Raw genomic sequence first — 24975 nt, forward strand, 5'->3', positions numbered from 1 at the left:
CAGTACATACAAAATAGTATACACATAATCAGACACATTTATAGTAATACAAAAACAAAGACAGTAAAACAAACAAAAGGAGAAAAAAAAGATAGTAATCAAGTGGTAAAAGCTTCAGAAATTGGGGAGGGGGGGATCCAGCAAAACCCCTAGAACGGATCTCACCACCCCGATGAGAGGAGGAAAACACTATGCAGCGAGGAGTGCCCCACGCCCCTGCAGCCCCCCGCCACGGACTAGAGATGCCAAAAACCTTGACCCACACCACCGGGCACAAGTCTGTGCCCAGTACTATGGGACAGGGCATTCCCCCCCCCCCCCCCCCCCCCCCACGGCAGAACCAACAGAAGCCCGATCAGCCCACATCCGAACAGTGACATATTTTCAGCATGCGACACCCGTGCACAATTAAGTATAAATCAGGCTTAACGGGCCTTTGAGATGGTCTTCATTAGATGCAAACTGTTGAGCTCCGAGGGCCGTGCCTCCACAGCAAACTTCAAATTTTAATTCACCCTGCGAATGATGCACAAACAAGATAAGAGGCGAATGACACACACACACACACACACACACACACACACACACACACACACACACACACACACACACACACACACACACACACACACACACACACACACACACACACACAAACATGATGTCAGTGCTCAAGATATCCTTGAAATAGGTGAAACTGGAATGGAATTAAGCAAACTGGTGTAACCTGAACATTTGTTTTTCTCCACTCATCTTCTCCTTTATTATTATTATCATTACTATTATCATTATTATTATTATTATTATTATTATTATTATTATTATTATTATTATTTCTATTATTATTATTAGTAGTAGTAGTATTACAGTAAGTGAATCCCCCCAAAATTATCTTTGGTTCATACCAGTATATGTGATTAAGCACATCAGACCATCAGCCAACGCAACACAAAAACCCTGCCATTCCTCAAGCTAGCATCATTGTCATGCAGTAGCTCATACTCTCCTCTCTCTCTCACACACATCACAACCAAAGCCCCCCCCCAAACGCTGTATCATTGCTGTCGGGCAGAAGCCTTGTATCCCCGTATCTCAACTTTGTAAAGAAATGAATGCCCCTTTTCATCATACAAGAGTGTCACGCAAAAGTTGTGAAAATAGCAGAACTACACTATAAGTTACAATCTACAAGCTCTACAAGCCAGTCACTATTTTGACTATTGTACTTTTCAATTTCACTTTACAATAATAAAAAAGGAACAGGTTTTGGACATACAAGGTTTCCGCCCGACAGCGACGACATAAAACTCTGCACCCCCGGGAAGGGAGCAAACGGCGGAATACCAAAGCGTGCCAGGTGCTTCTGCGTTTAAAAAAAGAAGTGGCCCTGCCTAAACAGATATGCATTATTTAAAAGACAAGTGAGAGGCATAAATAGAGTGAATGCACGACAAGACCCTACAATCTGTAGCCCCTAATAGGCCCCGGGTGGTCCTGGCGTGGGTCTTTTGTGCTTGGAAGCAGCCAGTTCAGTCACACACGCACACACACACACACACACACACACACACACACACACACACACACACACACACACACACACACACACACACACACACACACACACACACACACACACACACACACACACACACACACACCTCGAGCTCAAAATAACATGTTGTTTGTCTTAGTCTGACCTTGAGCAACTCGTTTTCCCAGTGAAAAACTGAGATAATTCAGCAAGCCAGTTGGCCGGCTATGTGAAATTATAGCCCTGCAGCGGATGAGTGTGAATACTATTATGCTTACCGTATAGGTCCCTGTAAAGCACTTTTATCCTCTTTTACCCGCACCCCTCTTTCAGATGTGGAGGTCAAAGCTAGTTATTGATACAGCACTGTGTGTGTCTATGGGGATGCAGCTAACAAATGGGTGAATGTTCCTTTTTATCGGGGCTAAAATGGGCTCACTGATCTTTCGTGTTCCATCCATAGAGAACGGGCCATCCGAGCCGAGGGGCCTCTGCCTTCCGTCAAGGGATTCTGTAGTCTCGTCAGGGGCACTGCCTGAAATGTGCATTGAATTGTTAAAAGAAAAAAAGCCTATAGTGAGGTTGTATGGTATTATTGTTGTTGTTTTACATGTGATATGGTTGGATTTCATGTATTTCGTTTTTTAAGTCTGACACCCTAAACACGTTTGTAAACAAATGTGTTTACTGTTTAGGGTGTCAGACTTGTGTATTTCAGTGCAAATTGGATTCACCCACTCACACAAGTTAGAAACGCCACTGAACAGTGAACACAGACGCTATTGTAATCTTATAATACTGTTTTTATAGTCAATTGCAGCGAGGTCTACTAAATGTTTTTATTAAAAACATTGTGTTGCTAACCAACTTATCACATATCGTGTTTGCATAATTGACAACGTAAAATCTTTGGAGAGTTCCAATTTGACCCTGAAGTATAATTCACAGTAGATGTCTTCCCGACTTCCAACCACCTGAAGCTCAACGCAGATGAGACTGAGCTTCTCTTCTTCCCACAGATACAGATAAGTCCTGCGGCTGCCCCATGCAGGATCTCATTATTTCCATAGACAACTCCCTGGTGGCTTCTGTTCCAAGAGCCAAGAGCCATGGGTGTTGTTGTCCTGGACAGTCAGCTGTCCTTCAAGGCACACATTTCAGCGGTCACTCTCTCCTGGGGGTTTACACTTCAAAACATTCAAAGGATTAGACCCTCTCTCACCCAGGGGTCTGCCGAACTCCTTATCCAGGCCTCAGTCACCTCAAATCTTGACTACTTTAACTCCCTCCTTACTGGCCTGCCAGCATGCTCACTTGAGCCCCTCCTAATGATCCAGAATACCGCAGCACGCCTGGTCTTCAACCAGCCAAAATTATCATATGTCTGGTACCCCTGTATCATAGTTTCTTGAGGCACTACACTGTTCTCTCTACATTCTATTTATGTGATTATTATAAATAGTGTAATTTTGTCAGCTTAATGCTTAAAGTGTAATTGTAAATGGTCTGTCTCATGTCTAGCACACTGATCGCCATACAATAATTTACTTTATTCTCACAATATATTTTCAGACACCCACTCTTTGTGAAAATGTGACCAAAAGGTAACTCGAGCCACGCATTGTGTATACAGCTGTGGAACTGGTGGTTTTAGCACCTGGATCTCCCTCTCAGTGGGAGGTACGGAGGTTTCCTCATTTCTTGCAGTTTGGACGTGGGTTGGAGTACGATGTAGGCCTTAGTCCTTCAGTAGAGCACATAACCTGCTATGCTGTTGCTTCACCATGAATAAAAGAAACACAATGCTATGCTGAATTACTCACTGTGTTGGCGACATCCACGTACCTAAACTACAGTTCAAGATGCCTTCATAAGAATACTGTCAAGTCTGCTGTGGATCAAGGGTATGAAGTTGGAAATACTCAAGTAAAGTACAAATACCTCTAAATTGTATTTAAGTACAGTACTTAAGTAAAATGTACTTAGTTACCTTCCACCACTGCTATTGCGTGTGTATTCTATAGATGTTTGTTCGTGTGTTTGCCACTGTTGCTATGCTGCTACAGTATAATGTCTGAGAAGCTGAACACAAATAATTTCTTCTCTTATGTACAGTACCAGCACACAAGACGACAATAGTGAACCTTGAACCTTGAACCTTGAAGCAGTGCCACCAATTAAAGGAGCATAAAAGAGAACAGGAAAAAAAAACTCTCCTTTCTCTCTTTCTTGTCCCAGCAGCCATGGCTGATATTTATATGTCGTGCAATTGAATCCTTTTACCTTTGGGATACAACCACGGAAATGTGGCCACCGTGAGCCCATGGCTCACAATCACATCATCATGCGAGACTGGCGAGTACAAAGACAGCTGTCCCAAGGCAGGAGGACGTGGCAGGCAGGAATCACTCAGCGTCAGGCACAGGTCAGGTGACTGCCCAAACTGCTGCCAGAGAGAGAAAGAGACAGACAGACGGAGAGATAGAAAGGAGAAGAGGGGTGGGGGGTGATAGATTTGGGGACTACGGCTGGAAATGAGCATTCTTGCTAAATCCGGTGTATTTACACTACATTTTGTATGTAATGTTCATTAACATGCGCTGTCCCCTCCAAATAAAACGTATAAATAAATAAATAGATTCACGGATGGGTGGATGGATACATAGATTGATAGGAAGAACAGGCAGTCAACTGACCCCTCCCTCTATTCCGGGGATGATCAAATACTGTAGGACTGCCTTTGTGTCAAGAGGCATTGTGGATAATATGCTATGATGGCAGAGGAGCGGCTCCAATAACTCATCCTGTGTAGCACACCTTGTCAGAAGGATGCGGCTGAATGCATTTTTAAAACACAACTTTAATACGCTAACAAGTGGACCAAGTTAAGTGTTGTGATTTCAGCTACGCCGTGGATTTAGTTTTTTTACTGTTAACCTCGTCCTTCTCTCTCCAGCTCATGCTGAATAATCCTCACCGAGCGCTGGAGAGGGCAGGCGTGCAAGAGAGACTCACTTATCATTAAAAAATGCACATTATCTCCCCTCCCCTGTGTCTGCCTCCTCTCACGTCTCACTCTCACACGGTCCCTCTCTTCCTCCCTTCCTTCCTCCCGTCCTTTACCTCCCTCCCCTCGCTTGTCCTACGTCACCTTCCGACCCACCGTAACCATATGGACCGCATACCGACTCTCATTATGCGAGCATGAAGTGAATCCGTTTTTCGGGATAACGAGGAATAAGCGAGCACAGAAGAGGAGCGCGCCGCCGTGTTTTGACAGTGGCATATTCATAAGATCTAAACCTGGGGGAGGGAAAAGAGAGCCTGTTGTGCCTGCTCATTATATCATGGCTGATACAGAGGATGATGACTGTGGGAAGCGAGGAACGGAGGAGCATTAACTGACACCAGCGGCTCATGCAATGTTGGTTATAAAGCCTGAGTTATGCTTAGTTGCGAGAGGGTGTCGCACCGCGAAAGTAGACAATCTACAAGCTTCATAACTCATCGCACTGCAAAGCGTTGTGAGCTTACAGATCTGCTATTTTCACGGCGCAACACCGGGTTACAACTAAGTATAAATCAGGCATGAGGGTGGTTTAGAGTTTAATGGCGTTGAGCCTGAATGTATTGTAGTTTCCCGTTGTGTCAGCATTTTTTGGACTGTATCCCTGCAGTAAATAGTTACCACATAAGGGCATGTTGATTGTTCAAAACAGATAAAAGTTAATTGAATCGGCATAATTCAGTATGTCATTATTTGTGTCGTGGCAGATGCCAACACATAATTAAGTTAAATGCAAAATATAATTTCCTAACATCTAAATATTATATTCGACATTATCTTCATTCATACTTTATGCTGTTATTTGAATTAAGGTGACATTTTTGACAAGGTAGGCTTTTGGACGTATACTCGTACATATTTCTAGACTCTCAATAGGCTAACTATTATTTGGGATCTTCTTTATTCAATCAAATATAACATTTGACAGCAAACCTTTGGCAATGCAATCAAAAAATATTGTATTGAAAGCATGGATTTGTTGGGGATTGTTTGGGTTTGGCGATCAATAAATGTATTGTATGCAAAATGATTTGCATTTCTAACAAAGAAAATATTTTTAAATTATATCTAAAATGAATTGAAAGCTAAACTATGTACTGTAATTTCATATAAGGGAAGTCAATGGTGGCGGGATTGGGATGAAACTTTGCCCAAATATGGCATCATGCAATGTCATAGGTGACTGACGTCACTCGACCATGGTATGCCATCTGGCCTGGTGCAGATACAGTACACGCTCCACTGAGTGTATGTATGTATGGCCTAAGATGGGTTTTTCTTTTAAAGTACTTAGTGCCGGTACCTGTTATCAGAGTAAGTAAATCTATGACAGTACTAGGACGTGGGTACTGTGACATCAGCCATATCCATATTTGGGGATAAAAGACACAGACACACATACACAGAGACAGACATATCTATCTGTAGGTGTTTGTGCGTCTGTGTCAGTTTCAGTTTTTCTCAGGCTGTCTGCAGAACTGCACGTGGACCTTGGAGAACTCGGACCAACTCCCACTGGCGGTTCCATCATCTTATCTCAATACAGAGTGACGAAGCCGCGCAATATGGTGGAAGATGAGGTGACCAAGCTTCAGAAGCACCTGGCCCTGCTCAAGCAGGAGTATGTGAAGATGCAGCAGAAACTGGCTGACACAGAAAGACGTGGTGCTGTGATGGCCGCTCAAGCCTCCAGACAGGGTTCCCCCATTCCAGATGCTGGAGACTCCTTCATCAGCCGTCTGCTGAACATTGTGGCCGACCTCTACCAACAGGAGCAGTACAGTGACCTGAAAGTAAAAGCCGCAGGGGAGGAGCTCATCAGGGCCCATAAGTTTGTGTTGGCTGCTCGAAGTGATGTCTGGAGTCTGGCCAAACTGGCCACCACCTCAGTACTGGACCTATCAGATGCCAAGCCTGATATCGCCCAAGCATTGTTGCGCTGGGTATACACTGACGTCTTAGAGCTTAGTGGGGATGATGCCTTTCTTATTGACTTGATGAAGCTGGCCAACCGCTTCCAAATGCAGCCGCTCAGAGAGAGGTGCGAGAAGGGTGTGATGTCCTCCGTAAATGTTAGGAACTGCATTTGCTTCTACCAAACGGCTGATGAGCTCAATGCCACCACACTGATGAACTACTGTGGAGAAATCATAGCCAGTCACTGGGATGACCTGAAAAAAGAAGACTTCAGTACCATGAGTGCCCAGCTCCTTTACAAGATGATCAAGTCCAAAACGGAATATCCACTCCACAAAGCCATCAAAGTGGAGAGGGAGGATGTCATTTTCCTTTACCTCATCCACATGGACTCACAGTTGCCGGCCAAGCTGAATGAACTGGACAACAATGGGGACCTGGCACTAGACTTGGCCCTCTCTCGCAAACTGGAGAGCATTGCTACCACACTGGTGAACCACAAAGTAGATGTGGATATGGTTGACCAGAGTGGATGGAGCCTCCTGCATAAAGCCATCCAGCGAGGCGATGAGTTTTCCTCTACCTTCCTGATCCGCCATTATGCCAAGGTGAATGCAGCCACAGGGGCGATGGAGACCCCCCTCCACATGGTCTGCTTCAGCCCAAAAAAAGACTCTGGGGAGGTTATGAACAGCATGGCACGAATTGCAGAGGCCCTACTCAAAGCTGGAGCCAACCCCAACATGCAGAACAGCAAGGGCAGAACCCCTTTGCATGAAGCTGTGGAATCAGGGAATGAGCCTGTGTTTAACCAACTCCTACAGTGCAAACAGCTCGACCTGGAGCTCAACGACTATCAGGGCAGCACGGCCCTGTGGCTGGCCCTGCAGTACATCACAATCTCTGCAGACAACTCGGTAAACCCACTTGATAACAGCTTCGCAGCTCGGCTCATCCAGAGAGGTAGCAACCCTGAGGCGCCTGACGCTACCACAGGAAACTGCCTCCTGCAGCGAGCCGCAGGGGCTGGCAGTGAGGCAGCCGCCCTCTTCCTTTCCACTCACGGGGCAAAGGTCAACCATGTCAACAAATGGGGGGAGACCCCTCTCCATACAGCGTGTCGCTGTGGCCTGGCAAGGCTTACTGCTGAACTGCTCCAGCAGGGAGCTAACCCCAATCTGCAGACCCAGAAGGCCTTGCCTGAAGAGGCTCATGGTGTGGTATTGCAGACGCCCCTCCACATGGCCATCTCTCACAACCAGTCAGATGTTGTATCTGTCATCCTGGAGCAGAAAGCCAGTACACTTCACGCCACAAACAGCTTGAAGATTAGCCCAGATTTCACCCTCAAAGACTCCATGGATCAGACAGTACTGGGATTAGCCCTCTGGACAGGTATGCACACCATAGCGGCACAGCTGTTGGGCTCAGGGGCTTCCATCAATGACATCATGTCGAACGGGAGAACCCTTCTGCACATGGCCATCCAAAGACAGGACGGCAAGAGTGCCATGTTTCTGCTGAAGCATCAGGCTGACATTAATGTTCGGACTCAAGAGGGCCATACAGCCCTGCAGCTAGCCATCACCAACCAGCTTCCCATCATAGTGGATGCCATTTGCATGCGAGGGGTAGACATGTCTGTGGTGGATGAGAAAGGTGACCCTCCCCTCTGGCTGGCCCTGGAGAATGGCTTTGAAGACATTGCCTCTACACTGGTGCGCCATGGCTGTGATGTCACTTGTTGGAGCTCCGGTCCCTCAGGCTGTCTGCAGACCCTTCTGCACAGGGCTGTGGATGAGAACAACGAGACCTCAGCCTGCTTCCTCGTTCGCAGTGGTTGTGATGTGAACAGCCCCAGACGGCCAGGTCCAAATGGGGAGGGGGATGAAGACGCTTTTGATGGACAGTGTCCCCTCCACCTGGCAGGTAGTTGGGGGATGGACAAGGTGGTCCAGTGCCTTCTTAAGTTTGGGGCTAATGTCAATGCACAGGATTCTGAGGGTCGAGCTCCTATCCACATTGCCATAAGCAACCAGCATAGTGTCATTACCCAGCTGCTTATTTCCCATCCGGGGATGCGTCTGAACATACGCGACCGTCAGGGCATGGCCCCGTTTGCCTGTGCCATGACCCACAAGAACAACCAGGCTGCTGAGGCGATCCTTAAGAGAGAGCCAGGGGCTGCTGAGCAGGTGGACAACAAGGGGCATAATATCCTCCATGTGGCCGTGCAGAACTTGGACATTGAGAGTGTCCTGTTCCTCATCAGCGTCCAGGCCAACGTCAACTCCAGGGTGCAGGATTTGATCAAACTCACTCCACTTCACCTGGCTGTCCAGGTGGCCTCAGAGATCATTGTCCGCAGCCTGCTGCTTGCGGGGGCCAACGTGAATGAAGTGACCAAACACAGGCAGACAGCCCTACACTTGGCTGCCCAGCAGCACTTGGCCTCTATTTGCTCTGTGCTGTTGGAGAATGGGGTTGAATTTGCTGCTAAAGATGAGAATGGCAATAACGCTCTGCACCTGGCTGTGATGCAGGGTCGCCTTAACAATGTCCGAGCCCTTCTCACAGAATCCAACATTGACGCAGAGGCCCTCAATCTTGGGGGTCACTCACCGATGCACGTCCTTGGGCATTATGGAAAAGAGAATGCAGCCGCCATCTTTGAGTTGTTCTTGGAGTGCATGCCTGAATTCCCCCTGGACAAACCAGATAATGAAGGGAACACAATTCTACTGCTGGCCTACATGAAGGGAAATGCAAACCTGTGCCGTGCCATTGTGATGTCCGGGGCTCGTCTGGGCGTCTGCAACAATAAGGGCATCAACATTTTCAACCATAAAATGCCCACCAAGCATTTGCTCTTCCGCCTTCTTGATATGCTGTCTAATGAACCCCCATGGTGCGATGGGTCCAGCTGCGATGAATGTGCAGTCAAGTTTGGAGTCACCACATGGAAATATCACTGCCGCCACTGTGGGCGCCTACTGTGCCACAAGTGCTCTATAAAGGAGATTGCCATAATCAAGTTTGACCTGGACAGACCGGTGAGGGTGTGTGACATCTGCTATGATGTGCTTTGTTTGGGAGTAGTATCGTAATCCAACAGCCTGACCGCCATTCACCCACACACACTAGCCAGGCCACTCCCCAACTGTGTACTGTTGGCTGGGCATGACAAGATTATTTAAATGTTCTACAGGGACGTATTGATGTAGAATTTATACATTTTTTTGTTCATCCAAGTATCATGAAGAGAAGCGCACCAGCTAGATGACGGCTGGTGCGCTTTTCATTAGATCTACATATCACTCAAAGCTAATATCTGTTAGCAGCCATTGTCAATCATGTATTGGATCATTCTTTGAATTAGGAGAGTCAGAATGTGAATATGAGCAATTGTTTGGTAAAATATGTGAAGTTTTTCTATTTGAAAAATGGTTGAAACAACCAAGTATCAAATCATTTGATTGAATTATGTGTATATAGTCAAGCAAATGATATAATGTGATCTCTGAAAGCAGGATTCAGATTAAATGTTATTGTCACAGCTTCCATCATTTGAAGTTTCAATAAAGAAAGAAAGAAAGAAGGGGTTAAAGAATAGAGAAAGAAAGGAAAACCGGTCATATGTCAAATACAAGCAATGTCAGAACAGGAATGTGAATATGAATACATATACATATACATACACACACACACACACACACACACACACACACACACACACACACACACACACACACACACACCACAAAATAATTAGGTTGCATGAAACGGTTATGCATACTATGCATGTTATATGATGCATGTTATATGATTTGTCATAGTCACGGATCATATACCGTTTTCACCAAATCAGTCACCAAAGGATTACATAACATTTCATGGCTTATCATGAGGTCTTTGTCCCAACCTATCACATTTGAAAGATTCTTGATTTCTAAACCTGGAGGTGCTCTTTATCAGGATTACATGGCAATTCTGATCATCCTCATCTTGTGACGAGGATGGATGGCCAGCATTGGCTTAGTCTGTAAATGCACCTTTGTGGTATAGTGCAGTGGTTCTCAAACTTTTTCATGTCAAGGACCCCCAAATGGACACTTATTAGCCCGCGGACCCCATTTCAAAAGATATGCCAGGGACCCCCATAAGAGAAGATTTTTTACGGCTCTAGCAGTGATTCTCAACCATTTTAATTTCAAGGACCCCCAGTTTGACATGCATTAGGGCTACGGACCCCCATTTAATGGCATTTCTATCACTTGGACCGCACTTTATATTGTAAAATCTATGTCAATTTAACTCTGAGAGTGTACGGTTCCATTTGTACACTCTCAGAGTTACACGCCCATAAGGGTCCATTTGGTGCCTATATCTATCATTTAGCTGGGGACCCCCTGGAACTCCCTCAAGGACCCCTGGGGGTCCCCGGACCCCACTTTGAGAACCAATGGTATAGTGGATGTCCAATGAAGACCCTGTACACACCTCCACACGCACCAGCTAAGAACTCTGCTGGACCTATTGGTCAGCTGTCTCTCACAACTGTGTGTTTGTTTGCATTCAGGCAATGCAAAGATATACTGAACCGTTGTTTCACTATTATTAGTCGTACTATTGTTGCTATTCTTAATATTTTTTCTTATTGTTGTTATTGCTGCACCAAAACCAAAAAACGTTACTCTTGTGTTCATCTATATGTACAGTATATGTTAGGATGTTACAATAATGTTGAGGAACCAACACAGTATACACTAGTGTGTACACGTGTGGGAAATTTCCCACCGGTTAATAAATGCATGTCAACACTGATAACACCGCTTTCACCGAATTAATACAGTATATTGTGCGCCGGGCGTCATGCATCAATATTGTCAACCACTAGGTGTCCTGCTCAACATGCCTGGCAATGATCCAGAAGAAACAGAAACGAAACTTAGAGGGAGGCTTTTACTGTAGGTGCACTGTCAAAAAAATACAACGAGAAGATAAACAAGCCAGCAGCACTCCATAATGTCTGTTCACTATTTTATTTTATTCACCGAGACCAACAACTGACATGTTTCCGCTCAAACAGCCTTCATCGGCGTTGTTCAAAACGCAAACTCATTATCATTATGAAATTAATTGAGAGCACATCGTCACTACAGGCAGTGGTGGAAAAAGTAAAAAATCAAAACAACTGCAATGCAGAAATACTCTGTTACAAGTAAAAGTATGGAATTCAAAATTCCAGACTAAAAGTACAAAAGTATAAGGTATCAAAATGTACTTAAAGTACCAAAAGTAGAAAGTACTCATTATGCAGAATGTCCCATTTCACAAGTTTTCAAATGTATAAAATGTATAAAAATCTTTTGAAAATAGCAGATCTACAAGCTCACAACGCATCACATCGCGACGAATTGTGTGGCACCCAAGACGCATTGTGAGCTTGTAAGTGTTTACTGTATGTTCTAACATATAATAATCAAAATCTACAAAGTAACTAGTAACAAAAGTTTTCAAATAAATGTAGTGGAATAAAAGTATTGGAAATTGGAAATGCTCAAGTATAAATACCTACAAATTGTACTAAATGTACTTTGTTACTTTCCACCACTGGCTACCGGTTAACATTGTGAAGTAATTAGAACACTGCCTGTAGCAGCCCCGTTGCAGAGACAGAGGCAGAATAGTCCGTCACTTCTCCTGGGTGCCACACGAAAATGAGCTAAAGTGGTTCAGAGATTTTAACAGCGGCCTATCTGAAAGTCTTGACGCTGGGCACCGCACTCCCTCGAGTCCTCGAGCCAGGGACTCGGTGTCAGGCATTTAAGCCTGTGCGGTACGCGTCCTAACTGCTCAGCTATTGGGTCGCTCACTTCCACACGGCTCTGACTGACGTGATGGTAATGAAATGGTATCCGTAGCTAGGATTGAGGAGGTGCCGTTGCTGGCGGTGGAGGATATGCCATTGCTGCTGGGGATGCAGAGGTGTTGTTACTTGGTCTGAGGGTGGGGACTGTCTGGATGCCTTATGATGGCATGTAGGGGGCTTAAGGCGTTTAACCGGATCATCCATTTCTATTCATGTCGACTGACGGTAATAGCAGTGGTAAATGGTTTGGGATTCATTATCCATCACAAATTAGGTGTTGCCCAATTCAGGAACTTGATAGCAACTTCAAATCCTAAGAAACAAGCTGCATTGGCAGGGAAAGCTCTGAGCATGACAGCAGTGAAGCCTTTATAAAGAGAGGCCACACCCTCCTCCCTAATCAGCTCACGTAGAACATCCCGGAACCCATTCGGATACTTTCCCTCAGGAGCGGTTTGGAAACGAGTCTTGAGAACATCAGGCGGAATTGCCACAGCCCAGTTAGCGATCCCAGCCATTCCCCCTGCAAAGAGAATACTCGGAACACTGAGCTCATTATGACTCTTTCCTGCTGGTGTGAGAATGTTCTTCAAATATTCATAGGTCATGAAGTACATCCCACTTGCTGGCATGTCTCGCATAAGTGTGAGAGCAGTGCCTCTGTAGAGTCCTCTGATCCCACTCTCTCTGTAGAGCTGTTTGGCACAATCCATGGGCCCTGCATATTTTACCTCTCTGGATGCTGCCTGGATCTGTAGAAGGCATTTGATACGCTCTCCAGGAGCCATGATGGCTGTGGTGAACACCCCGGACAACGTTCCTGCAGCAAAGAGCTGTGGATACGTAAGAATATCATCAGGGCTTTTTTGCTGCAATCTTTTCCCCAGGCCATATCCAAAGAAACAGACAGCATACATGGGTGTTACTCCAATTAAAGGGGCTGCCATACCTTTATATAGGCCTTTTACACCCTCTTTAGCGAGGGTCTTTCTGAAGCAATCAAAAGTTCCTGTATAAATGGGGGTCACCCCTGGTTTAGGCTTTGGCTGAGTCTGCAAACGGACCTTTATGGTATCTAGTGGATGCCCTATGAAGACCAGGCACATACCTCCAAACCCCCCGGCAAGTAAGCTCTTCACTTGACTCACTGGTTCCGGTTTCTTAGACATAGTTTCTGTTACTATTTATTTTCTAGTTAGCTGCAACTCTGAAGTGTGTACCTTCTTTGCTGTCACGTCAGCAATAATGCAAAAAAATAAAGATAGAACTTTTTACCAACAAAACTGTAGTCATATAGACATACTGTATGTGTGACCAACGTTTGTTATCTTCAGTGAGAGTAATTGGTTTGCTGGGAGAGCCAGTGTGAGTAATACACCTTTAAGCATGGCTGCCTTGTACCTTGCATAATGATGTCAGTCTCGCCCAAATATGGAGTTCCACATAGCTCTTGACTTGATGGAAAGTGTTGCCAAAAAAACTTTCTGGGAAATTGCTACTTGATGATATAGTTATCAAATACTAGACTGGTGCCCAAGGGGCACCGAAGAAAGTCAGGAACAATGCAAGTTGGAAATGCATGCCCCATCTGGTTTTGTAATACCCGTTGTACCCGTTGTCAGAGTACCTGTTGTACCCATCTGTCTGTGTCCCTTTTATGCCCTGATCGGCGGTTCTGGACCATGGGATCTCCATTATGCCTATATATGGGCATATCGGTCGGATCAGACATTTTTTACAGCCGCATATCTGAGAGTCTTTACACTGGGCACCGCATTCCCTCGAGTCCTCGAGCCGGGGACTCGCTGTCAGGCATTTAAGCCTGTGCGGTACGCGTCCTAACCGCTCAGCTATGGAGGCTGTCTGGATGCCTTATGATGGCATGTAGGGGGCTTAAGGCGTTTAACCGGATCATCCATTTCTATTCATGTCGACTGACGGTAATAGCAGTGGTAAATGGTTTGGGATTCATTATCCATCACAAATTAGGTGTTGCCAAATTCAGGAACTTGATAGCAACTTCAAATCCTAAGAAACAAGCTGCATTGGCAGGGAAAGCTCTGAACATGACAGCAGTGAAGCCTTTATAAAGAGAGGCCACGCCCTCCTCCCTAATCAGCTCACGTAGAACATCCCGGAACCCATTTGGATACTTTCCCTCAGGAGCGGTTTGGAAACGAGTCTTGAGAACATCTGACGGAATTGCCACAGCCCAGTTAGCGATCCCAGCCATTCCTCCTGCAAAGAGAATACTCGGAACACTGAGCTCATTATGACTCTTTCCTGCTGGTGTGAGAATGTTCTTCAACCATTCATAGGTCATGAAGTACATCCCACTTGATGGCATGTCTCGCATAAGTGTGAGAGCAGTGCCTCTGTAGAGTCCTCTGATCCCACTCTCTCTGTAGAGCTGTTTGGCACAATCCATGGACCCTGCATATTTTACCTCTCTGGATGCTGCCTGGATCTGTAGAAGGCATTTGATACGCTCTCCGGGAGCCATGATGGCTGTGGTGAAAACCCCGGACAACGTTCCTGCAGCAAAGAGCTGTGGATACGTACAGATATCATCAGGACTTTTTTGCTGCAATGTTTTCAACAGGCCATATACAAAGAAATCGACAGCATACATGGGTGTTACTCCAATTAAAGGGGCTGCCATACCTTTATATAGACCTTTTACACCCTCTTTAGCAAGGGTCTTTCTGAAGCAATCAAAGGTTCCTGTATAAATGGGGGTCTCCCCAGGTTTAGGCTTTGGCTGAGTCTGCAAACAGACCTTTATGGTATCTAGTGGATGCCCTATGAAGACCAGGCACATACCTCCAAACCCCCCGGCGAGTAAGCTCTTCACTTGACTCACTGGTTCTGGTTTCTTAGACATAGTTTCTGTTACAATTTATTTTCTTGTTAGCTGCAACTCTGAAGTGTGTACCCTGTTCGCTGTCACGTCAGCATTAATGCAAAAATAAAGATAGACCTTTTTACCAACAAAACTATAGTCATATACCGTAGACATACTGTATGTGTGACCAATGTTTGTTATCTTCAATGAGAGTAATTGGGAGTAATTGGTTTGTTGGGAGAGCCAGTGTGAGTGATACACCTTTAAGCATGGCTGCCTTGTATCTTGCATAATGATGTCAGTCTCGCCCAAATATGGAGTTCCACATAGCTCTTGACTTGATGGAAAGTGTTGCCAACAAACTTTCTGGGAAATTGCTACTTGAATGCATGCCCCATCTGGTTTTGTAATACCTGTTGTACCCATCTGTCTGTGTCCCTTTTATGCCCCGATCGACGGTTCTGGACCATGGGATCATCTGAGCTCTCATCCGTAGTTGCAGGTATGAAGTCCTCAGCCTGCTCCATGGACCCCCTCCCCACCACCCACCTCAATGACTGCCTCCCCACTCTCTCCCCACTCATCACAAAAACAATAAACTCCTCCCCTTCCTCTGGATTTGTACCCTCTCCCCTAAAGCTCACCTATTATTAAAAAAAAACCTGGTCTTGACCCTTACTCCACCAATAACTACTGGCCCATCTCAAACCTCCCATTTTTGTCAAAAATTCTGGAACGAGGTGTCGCAACCCAAATCACTGCATACCTGGAAACAAATGACCTCTATGAACAATTTCAATCCGGCTCAACTACAACTACAAAGTGCTTGTCAGCTTGGGGGGTCCCCAGTTCAAATATGATTATGTTGGGGGGTCCCCAGTTCAAATCTGATTATTTTGGGGGGTCGCGGCCTTAAAAGGTTGAGAACCACTGCTCTAGCTGACTCTAATCACACACGTGCACTTTTCAGTCAAAGTGGTTTTGCCCCCTGATTGGAAACAAGAAACCCATACAGTATGTGCTTGGGCCAATACTGTAGGAGGACCCTGGGAACATGGGAATGACCCTGTAATTCATGAGTATGAAAGACTGTTAATGTGTGTGAATACCAGCAGTATCACTGAAGTTATAATTTAGTTTTTCCCATGCTATAGACCTTGTCAGTGGAATTGCATTGCTAAGGAACAGCTTGTGTCCAAGTTTATTTCCTGGTCTATGGAGTTTGCATCACCAGCTGTTCACGCCGTTACCCTTGCATCTCGAGCGTTTGTGTCGCTTAACAACATGACAGCTGCTGTGCTGTTGTCAAAGCTGGACAAAGCTGTATGTTAAAATGGAGTTAATTGTTTCTTTCTTATTTAAAATGTATTTGAAGAAGCTTGTGATATATCTCAGACTGAGAGGACTGTGGACAGTTAAATCTGAATAGGTTAAAGTCCCTGTAAAGGAAAATAAACCATTTGTTTATAAACACATTTACGCAGAAAAATCTAATCGAAAACTGACGTGTGATTTTATGGGCAGTGTTGAAATCATCACTGGATGATGTACTGGGGTGATACTGCATATTGGCAGCCATAACAGTCAACCAAGCTTGGCTAAGGCTTGGTTATATACTCCATCATTCTCCAGTGTCACTCGACAAAACAGACGATCTACAAGCTGTCAATTTTGTAGCTATTCATTATTGCACAATACCAACGTATGACAGAGCATGACACACACAGCGTTACCAATCAATGCAACTCCAAAGGAGAAAACCTTATGCAACATGATGCATGGGTTCAATTTAGTCCTTATAGATCAGGGGTTCTCAAACTCTTTCGTGCCAATGACCCCCAAATTTATATGTCTGAAAATGTTTTTTGCCAGGGACCCCCAGAAGAGAATATTTTCAAAAATAGCAGATGTACAAGCTTGCAGCGCGGCACAAAGTGACGTGCTGTGAGCTTGTAGATCCGCTATTTTTATGTGTATGTATAAATGGTTAAAGTGGTTAAAATTATTGTGATGCGGTATTAACTACTTTGGGGACCCCCTGGAACGTTACCCCCCCAAGGACTCCTGGACCGTCCCCGGACCCCACTTTGAGAACCACTGTTATAGATTTCCCCCGCCCACCACTCTTAACTCATCAGGAAGCTGTAGGGGTATCAGGGTGCAGTACGTTAGTCCGACAGCGCATTCCTCCGACAGCGCAGCGCTCCGACGTTTCCAATACTAAACCCGAACCAAACCCGCACCCTAACCCTAACCGCACGCGGATGCCACATAGTCGGAGAAAAGGTCTGTCGGATTAACGCATGCCTCCCGGGGTATCAGCGGTACTTTACTGTGAAAACAGACATCAGCCCACCAAAGAAAAGCATCACCAGATTTATACCCACACCACACATCATCTGTCTGTTCCCCAAATCCAAGTCGGAGTTCGCAGCCTCACATAGCAGCACTATTCCCAAGGTAACAGCAGCATTGCAGATCCCAACGATGTGGGTCTCGGCTCCAAATTGACCCCGAGTGCCTGGATGGATGTAACTCAAATGTCCAGTTTTACGGTCCCTGTGTGCAAAGGGTGGTCCTCTGACATGGTTCCACATCTGCCCTGAGATCATAAGTAGGACGGAGCCCAGTGCACAGAAGGCCCAGACGTTCTTGTTGAAAATAAACTCCAAGTTGTGGCCTTGAAGATAGGCAAGTCCACAAGTCACAGCCAAGAAGAAGCCCAGAATAACCATTCTTGGATAGTTAGGAGGACGCATGACATGGATGCGTACATCGGTCCGGTCTGCCACCCATCTAGCCAGCTGTTCAGCTTGATAGCCTCTGTCCCGGGGCTCAAAGGTATCAGCCTGACTAGGCTTCCCTTTGGATGGGAAATGGAGGAATGTTACAACAGAATTCAAGTTTAGCATCTTAAAGACATCCGGAGCTTCATCAACGTCCACGGTCGCAAAGAAGACCTTGTTCGTGAAGACGGAGGAATAACGCCAAGAATTAGCCAGCGCATGAAATTCACCAGCAGCTTGTCTGCAGATCTTACATTGCCTTTGTGGCCGTAGTGCTGTGAACAGGACGACAACTGAGTAGTTTCTGGGGAATGCCATGACATGGCTATGGAACATATCTCCGTTCATCCTGATGACGGCATGCTTGGAAGCCCACTCCATCATCTGACCCACCTTCTCTGACAGCAAAGATTCTTCATTCCTTTGTGCATACGAAGGAGCGAGGAAGAGAATGAACAAAAATAGAACTTTCGGGAACATCTTCTCGGATGCTAGCACCACCTCAGACGAACATGGATTATGTGAGCGGACTATTGCATGCGCTACCACTAACAATGGTACAGTGGCACAAACGTCAAGTAAAGCCTGGCCAATCTGCAAAGCCCATGGCTTGTGATCTTCCTTATTATGGCCAGTGGTGGACAAAGTATAGTACTTACTTTAAAAAAATCACACCCAGTGTGAAGAGAGTGGTGCCTTTGAAAGTGTAACTGGTTGCATCCTTGTGTTGCAATCAGCAACAATATGTTGTCACGTGACACGTGACAACATATTGTCACGTGTCACGTGAAGCTTGACCAATCAGCCGTGCTCAAACATACGGACAGACATACGGACAAAGTCAAATGTAGGAGTGGTTGGCACCACTCAAAAATACTTAAATGTTCAAAAGCACAAACTACAGTACAAAGTATTTTTTCTTCTTAATATCAGTGCATCGCTGTATTGAAATTTAGACATCTTCCCAAAACATTTGCATTTCTAAAATACTGCAAATAGCAGATCTACAATTCACAGCCAGTTATGACAAGACGATTAGGCGCACGTCGCTATGCTATAGTAAGCCAGGTTAATTCAGCCGATGTGTGCCTTGATATCTACATTGAATATTTATTGATTTCGACATACCAATTATGAAACTGCCACTCACCGGAGACAGATGGACAGGCACTCAACAGCTGATATGGAACACGTGTAGTTGGTGTCCATCCGAGAAATCCTGGCGCCATGCCCAGCTAACAGGACATCAAACTGGACGCTGGTCAGCATCAGGTACCGCTGCTGGAAGTGGAAGTCATCCAGTCCAGGCACAGTTACTGGAGAACGCGGGTGATTTTCACAGAGCTGAGTGCACATCCAAGTGGTGTTCTGGGACTTTCACAACAGGTACAGTGCAAGGCAGCAATGGTGGTGAATATTCGCGCATGAGAATAAACCCAAAATGTACTTACGGTCAAAATAGAATGAAGGGAGTAGAAATTTTGCTTCGAATCCGGTTTAAATCATAGGGTTTCCATAACGTAGACATGCTCTAAACCAGTGATTCTCAACCTGTGGGACCCAAGTGGGTCCCCAAATTATTTTTGGGCGGGGGGGTCCCCAGATGATTTGATAACAATCTAAGGACTTTGAAAACCTTTTTAATACAACAACAAAAGATTTAAAAAAAATAAGACTATTACTGCGTCAAAAGTAATCAACAAACTATATACTATAAAACATTTTCCAAACATTGGCCATATTGTGAAATATTACCTGAGAAAGAGGCAAACATTGTAAAAACAGCCGATCTACATGTGCACAACGTTGTGAGCTTGTAGATCGGCTATTTTCACATTACTTATCTGTGGAACAGAGTCAAACTAAATGTAATGCCTCAACTCCTACAATTCCAAGTGCTTATCAGGGTGGGGGGTCTCCAGTTCCAATATGATTGTTTTTGGGGGGTCGCGGCCTGAAAAGGTTGAGAACCACTGCCAAAGGCCTAAACAATACCCTGTTTAATCATCTATTTGTCTAAAATGAACATTGTGTTATATTGAAGAAGACTTAAATCTAGCGATTGGAAACATAAAAGCTTTATGAAAATGTTTACCGAGGCAATAAAACCAAGTGAGAAACCATAGAACCAAGAAGAAATTAATGATGTGACACTGTATAAGAACCTTGAGCTTTACAACTTTTTAATTGATAGTACGTGTACAAAAGAGCCATCCGTTCCGTAAAATCAACTTGGGTTTTGTGAGGACAAATATGTATAAGAAAATATTTTCTGCTCTATTCTCTACAATAAAATAGAAAAGTTTGCGTTATAAACTCAAGGCTTACCTTCGGGATTAATAAAGTGTCTGTCTGTCTGTCTGTCTGTCTGTCTGTCTGTCTGTGGTGTTACTTGTTTCTCCTCTGTAAATAAATTAAAGGGATAGTACACATCGTTTTGGTCAGCATGCATGCCTTTTTTGTTCATTCTATTCTCCAAGGAACCGGTCTGTGGTGTTGCAGAAGAAAGGGCAGGGTAATTGCTTTTATTGTTTCTCACTATGGAAGACCGTGTTCACCGATACAGGAGGAGCTGTCAGGCAATATGAATGAATGATCACATAGACTAGAATGGTATTTTAAAGTCACAGTACGCATTCACACTTCCACAACCTCCTCCTTCCTCTCCTTTCCTCCTTTTCCACCCTTGCTATCTCCTTCTCGACCTCTTCGTTCTATTTGACATCCCAAAGTTCATTATCATACAAGACGGGGGGGCGTGTGTCTGAACATGCAGAACACAAGCTCATTAATCAACTTATCCCTGTTTTATATTTAGTCGTACACTGGTGTTGCGCAGGAAGGAAAGGCCAAAATAGAAGATCTACATGCCATGGGCAAACTAGGGACGTCAGGTTGAAAGTGATTAACCCAACAACCTCGGGTCCTTCCTGCTCTGCTGACACAACAACGTGAACAGCTTTATAATCACATGGCAAGGGAAGGAAATGTAGATGCAGCGAGATGGGGGGTTTGTGTGTGTGTGTGTGTGTGTGTGTGTGTGTGTGTGTGTGTGTGTGTGTGTGTGTGTGTGTGTGTGTGTGTGTGTGTGTGTGTGTGTGTGTGTGTGTGTGTGTGTGTGTGTGTGTGTGTGTGTGTGTGTGTGTGTGTGTGTGTGTGCGTGCGTGCGTGCGTGCGTGCGTGCGTGTGTCCGTGAGTGTGTAGAGGAGACCTACTCTCACCCATATGCAGGCAGGCAGCAGGTGTGGCAGCTCATCAGGAAATGTGCTCGTCAGTTTGCTGTCTGGGTGCGCTGACCCAACAGGACTAGCTTGCCGGGCAGCTGTCGGTAACATGTCAATCTTGCTCCTAGCCAATCAGTCTCTGACAGAAGAGGGTTCTTGTTGTCAAAGGGGGGAGAAGGAGGGTTGGCTTCTCAACCACGCTACTGGAGAAAGAACATAGGGCAGCGATTACCATCCTGTGGGATATTTTGTGTGAATATTTCCCACATTTTATGAATTCATAATAATACTCAAATCCACCATCCCACCGATCCACTAACGTCCAAATACGGAATTCCACTATGGCTGTGACAAGACTGACATCATATTGATGATGCCCTCCAGTTACGCATAAGCATAAGTTAAGCATAAGGATTTCCTTAAGGAAATACAATCAGCGGACACGGAGAAAGCACTGGCATGATCCGCACCACGATGAGCATACAACTGCAGTGACGTCACAGTGACATCCACTCAAAATTGGTCTATTTCAAGAGAAACCGAAATAAGAATTCAGCACATACAGTCTTTCCACAGCAACAGAGAGAAGTATTGACCGTGACAACTTGAACCTGCTCTTGTCTCTTAAGTTGAGTTGGGACTTGAAAAACAACCAGGATTGAAAGTGAGGGAACATTCTAGGGGAGGGCGTGTTAATACGACTGGCCTCCTATAGAACCAGGATTGAGAGTGAAAGTAAACTTCAGGGAACATTGTAGAGGGAGAGTTACCACGACCGACTGGCTTATTTCCTGTCTTGGACAGAGTTGTCTGTAACTTCACTCAAGAGACGTAATGACTTCCCAGCCTTCCTTTTCAGAACTGGACTTTTCCTGTCCCGTGTGCCGTGACATATTTAAACATCCAGTTATCGTGTCATGTAGCCACAGCTTCTGTAGGGCCTGTCTGCTGGAATGGTGGACACATAAGGAGATAAAAGAATGTCCAGTTTGTAAGAAAATATCTTCAATGGATAATCCACCGTGTAACCTGGCTCTGAAGAACCTGTGTGAGACCTTCATTACGGAGAAACGTCGGGAATCGGATCCCAATAAGGAGGAAGTCCAGAAATCGCTAAACCTCTTACATGTGACACTGGAGGTTTTCAACAAGGTCAAAACAAACTGTCACCAAGCAGCAGAACACATTAAGATCCAGACCCAGAACACAGAGAGGCATATTAAGGAACAGTTTAAGACGCTTCATCAGTTTCTACAAGAGGAAGAGAAGGCCAGGATCATTGCACTGAGGGAGGAAGAAGAGCAGAAGAGTCAGGTGATGAAGGAGAAGATTGAGGGTATGAACAGAGAGATATCATCACTTTCAAACACAATCAGAGTCATAGAGAAGGAGCTGAGTGCTGAACACATCTCATTCCTGCACAACTACAAGGCCACCGTGGAAAGAGTCCAGTTCACCCTGCAGGACCCACAGCTGATCTCAGTAGCATTGATCGATAGGGCCAAACACCTGGGCAACCTGACCTACAGTGTGTGGGACAAGATGAAGGACATTGTCTCCTACACTCCAGTGATTCTGGACCCCAACACTGCCGATCCAGAACTCATCCTATCTGATGATCTGACCAGTGTGAGATGTGGAGACGAACAGCAGCTTCCTGACAACCCAGAAAGGTGTGATTACTATGGCAATGTCCTGGGTTCTGAGGGCTTTAGCTCAGGGACTCACAGCTGGGATGTTGAGGTTGGAGGAAATAGACGCTGGTCAGTAGGTGTGTCAGAATCCTTCCAGAGGAAGGGAGTGAGACGGGGGAAATTCTGGTCAATCATGTTATCTGATGGTGAATACACAGCATCGCAAACAGGGTCAACCACTGATCTTTCAGAGAAGCAGAAACCCGGGAGGATCAGAGTCCAACTGGACTGGCACAAAGGAAAGCTGTTCTTCTCTGATCCTGATACTAACACACACATACACACCTTCACACACACTTTCACTGACACTCTCATTCCATTTATTTACAACGGTGACATGCTCCCTCTGAAGATGTTACCAAGTAAGATCAGTGTAATTAACGATGATGACCACGCATTTGGTTCTTAAAGGGAACAGCACTACATTTTAGAATCCATATGGGTCAATATGAACTAACTAGTGTCTCCTAAAACAACACTCTAATCAACCTGTCTAGATAATAATGATGTTGTCCATTCTATATTTGAATAGGACAAATTTGAATGTGTTAATTCGTATGATCGGCATCGTATGTGTGTTTAATGTCACTTTTTTTGTTTGGAAACTTTTTTTTATCAACTTTATTTCAACAACAATAGATACACAACACTTTGTGTAAAGCAGAGGTTCTTAAACAGTTTCATTGTCAAGGACCCCATATGGAAAGTTTTGTGTTAAAATCTTTCCACATTTTTCACACTTCTCAAATATTTTAATTATTGATTTCCTAATTTAGCTGGGGACCCCCTGGAACCCCCTCAAGGACCCCTGGGGGTCCCTGGACCCCCACTTTCAGAACCACCGGTGTATAAAACAAAATCACAAACACGCCAGGGGTGAAGATGAAGTGCTTTCATTGATGTTTGATACCTTTTGGCGTGAATGTCAGGTGAACTTTAACTCTACCCCTTCCCGTCTCTCTATTCCGATCCGTTGTAAGAGAGATTTACAACACTCGTTGATCTCGCCGCGATGCGACCATGTGGTCCTTGTATCGCATGGGCTTCATCAACACCCATGGGCGTTGAGAGTGAGGATGATGTCTATACATCATTCAGATCATTCAGGCTGACAGGGGAAGTGAGTCTGGTGTTACAGCAGCATCAGGATGAGGCGGCCAGAAGCATTTAATCAAAAACTAATAAAACATTGTGATTCCATATTCTGTTTTTGGAAACATACAGCAGAGCATGGACTACTTTTGCTTTGGCAATATAAACGAATGTTTTGTCATGCCAATAAACCCCTTTGAATTTAAATGAATTGAATTGAATGGAATGGAACTATTGGTCACCCCATGGCGAGCATTACGTTTTCATCCTTGTTCTTGTCATTATCTCTGAGCACACCTAGACAAATTCCACTGTATTAACTGTATGTTGTTTTTTGGCAATAAATGATTGAACATTGAATATTATCTGAATATTCTTCATTTAAAATGGATGTCTGTGGGAGTGTCATACCTCACTCTCAATAGCTCTGGGGTTGAGCACGTTTGATTCACATTTAGCGCATTCTCATCAGAATGATGACTTCTCACAATTCAATTTATGGACTATAAGCTCAGTGCTCAGTGATGTTGCTCAGTAGGCTTCATGCTTTATTCCACACGAGCATGAGGAGCCATTGGTGCATGTTTAATGAGATTAGGATGTCTACATACCTGTAAGGCAGTTGGTTGCCGTTACAAAGTGTGCTTGTACTGTAATAACTAGGCTGAACTTTTTCAATATTGCCCCTGATAAATAAGAATCAAAGAGTAATGTCAAGCACACACACATCCGACCTCTCGAAGGCAGGTGCTGGCCCCGAAATGAATTGAGATCAAAGAAAGAAGTCGAGCCGCTCACTATAGCTCCCTTTGTCCCTTACTTTTTATTTTGCGAGAAGAGCCTGGGCCTGAAACTTCACTCTGTAACTGCAAAAAAAAAAAAAACAGACAAAGGAAGCTATAGCGTGCGGTTGGACTTTTTTATTTGGTCCCTGATAAATATCC

General features: G+C 44.9%; 4 protein-coding genes across 4 annotated transcripts; 1 reads left to right on the plus strand and 3 right to left on the minus strand.

Moving 5' to 3' along the window:
* Positions 1-6166: 6166 nt before the first annotated feature.
* Positions 6167-9625, plus strand: LOC311045340 (rabankyrin-5-like; the record flags this gene model as incomplete). The annotated part of the gene is made up of 1 exon (XM_084057184.1): positions 6167-9625. One exon carries the CDS (start codon positions 6167-6169, stop codon positions 9623-9625), a length of 3459 nt encoding a protein of 1152 aa, XP_083913310.1.
* A 3028-nt stretch (positions 9626-12653) lies between these two features.
* Positions 12654-13559, minus strand: LOC311045599 (mitochondrial carnitine/acylcarnitine carrier protein-like; the record flags this gene model as incomplete). The annotated part of the gene is made up of 1 exon (XM_084057546.1): positions 12654-13559. One exon carries the CDS (start codon positions 13557-13559, stop codon positions 12654-12656), a length of 906 nt encoding a protein of 301 aa, XP_083913672.1.
* Positions 13560-14368: 809 nt separating this feature from the next.
* On the minus strand, positions 14369-15274 carry LOC311045380 (mitochondrial carnitine/acylcarnitine carrier protein-like; the record flags this gene model as incomplete). Its single annotated transcript, XM_084057225.1, has 1 exon — positions 14369-15274. One exon carries the CDS (start codon positions 15272-15274, stop codon positions 14369-14371), a length of 906 nt encoding a protein of 301 aa, XP_083913351.1.
* Positions 15275-17553: 2279 nt separating this feature from the next.
* Positions 17554-18501, minus strand: LOC311045132 (dolichyl-diphosphooligosaccharide--protein glycosyltransferase subunit MAGT1-like; the record flags this gene model as incomplete). The annotated part of the gene is made up of 1 exon (XM_084056942.1): positions 17554-18501. One exon carries the CDS (start codon positions 18499-18501, stop codon positions 17554-17556), a length of 948 nt encoding a protein of 315 aa, XP_083913068.1.
* Positions 18502-24975: the final 6474 nt, after the last annotated feature.

Source organism: Gymnoscopelus microlampas, assembly GCF_963454915.1.
Source record: "Gymnoscopelus microlampas genome assembly, chromosome: 5".
In the NCBI taxonomy this organism is placed as follows: domain Eukaryota; kingdom Metazoa; phylum Chordata; class Actinopteri; order Myctophiformes; family Myctophidae; genus Gymnoscopelus; species Gymnoscopelus microlampas.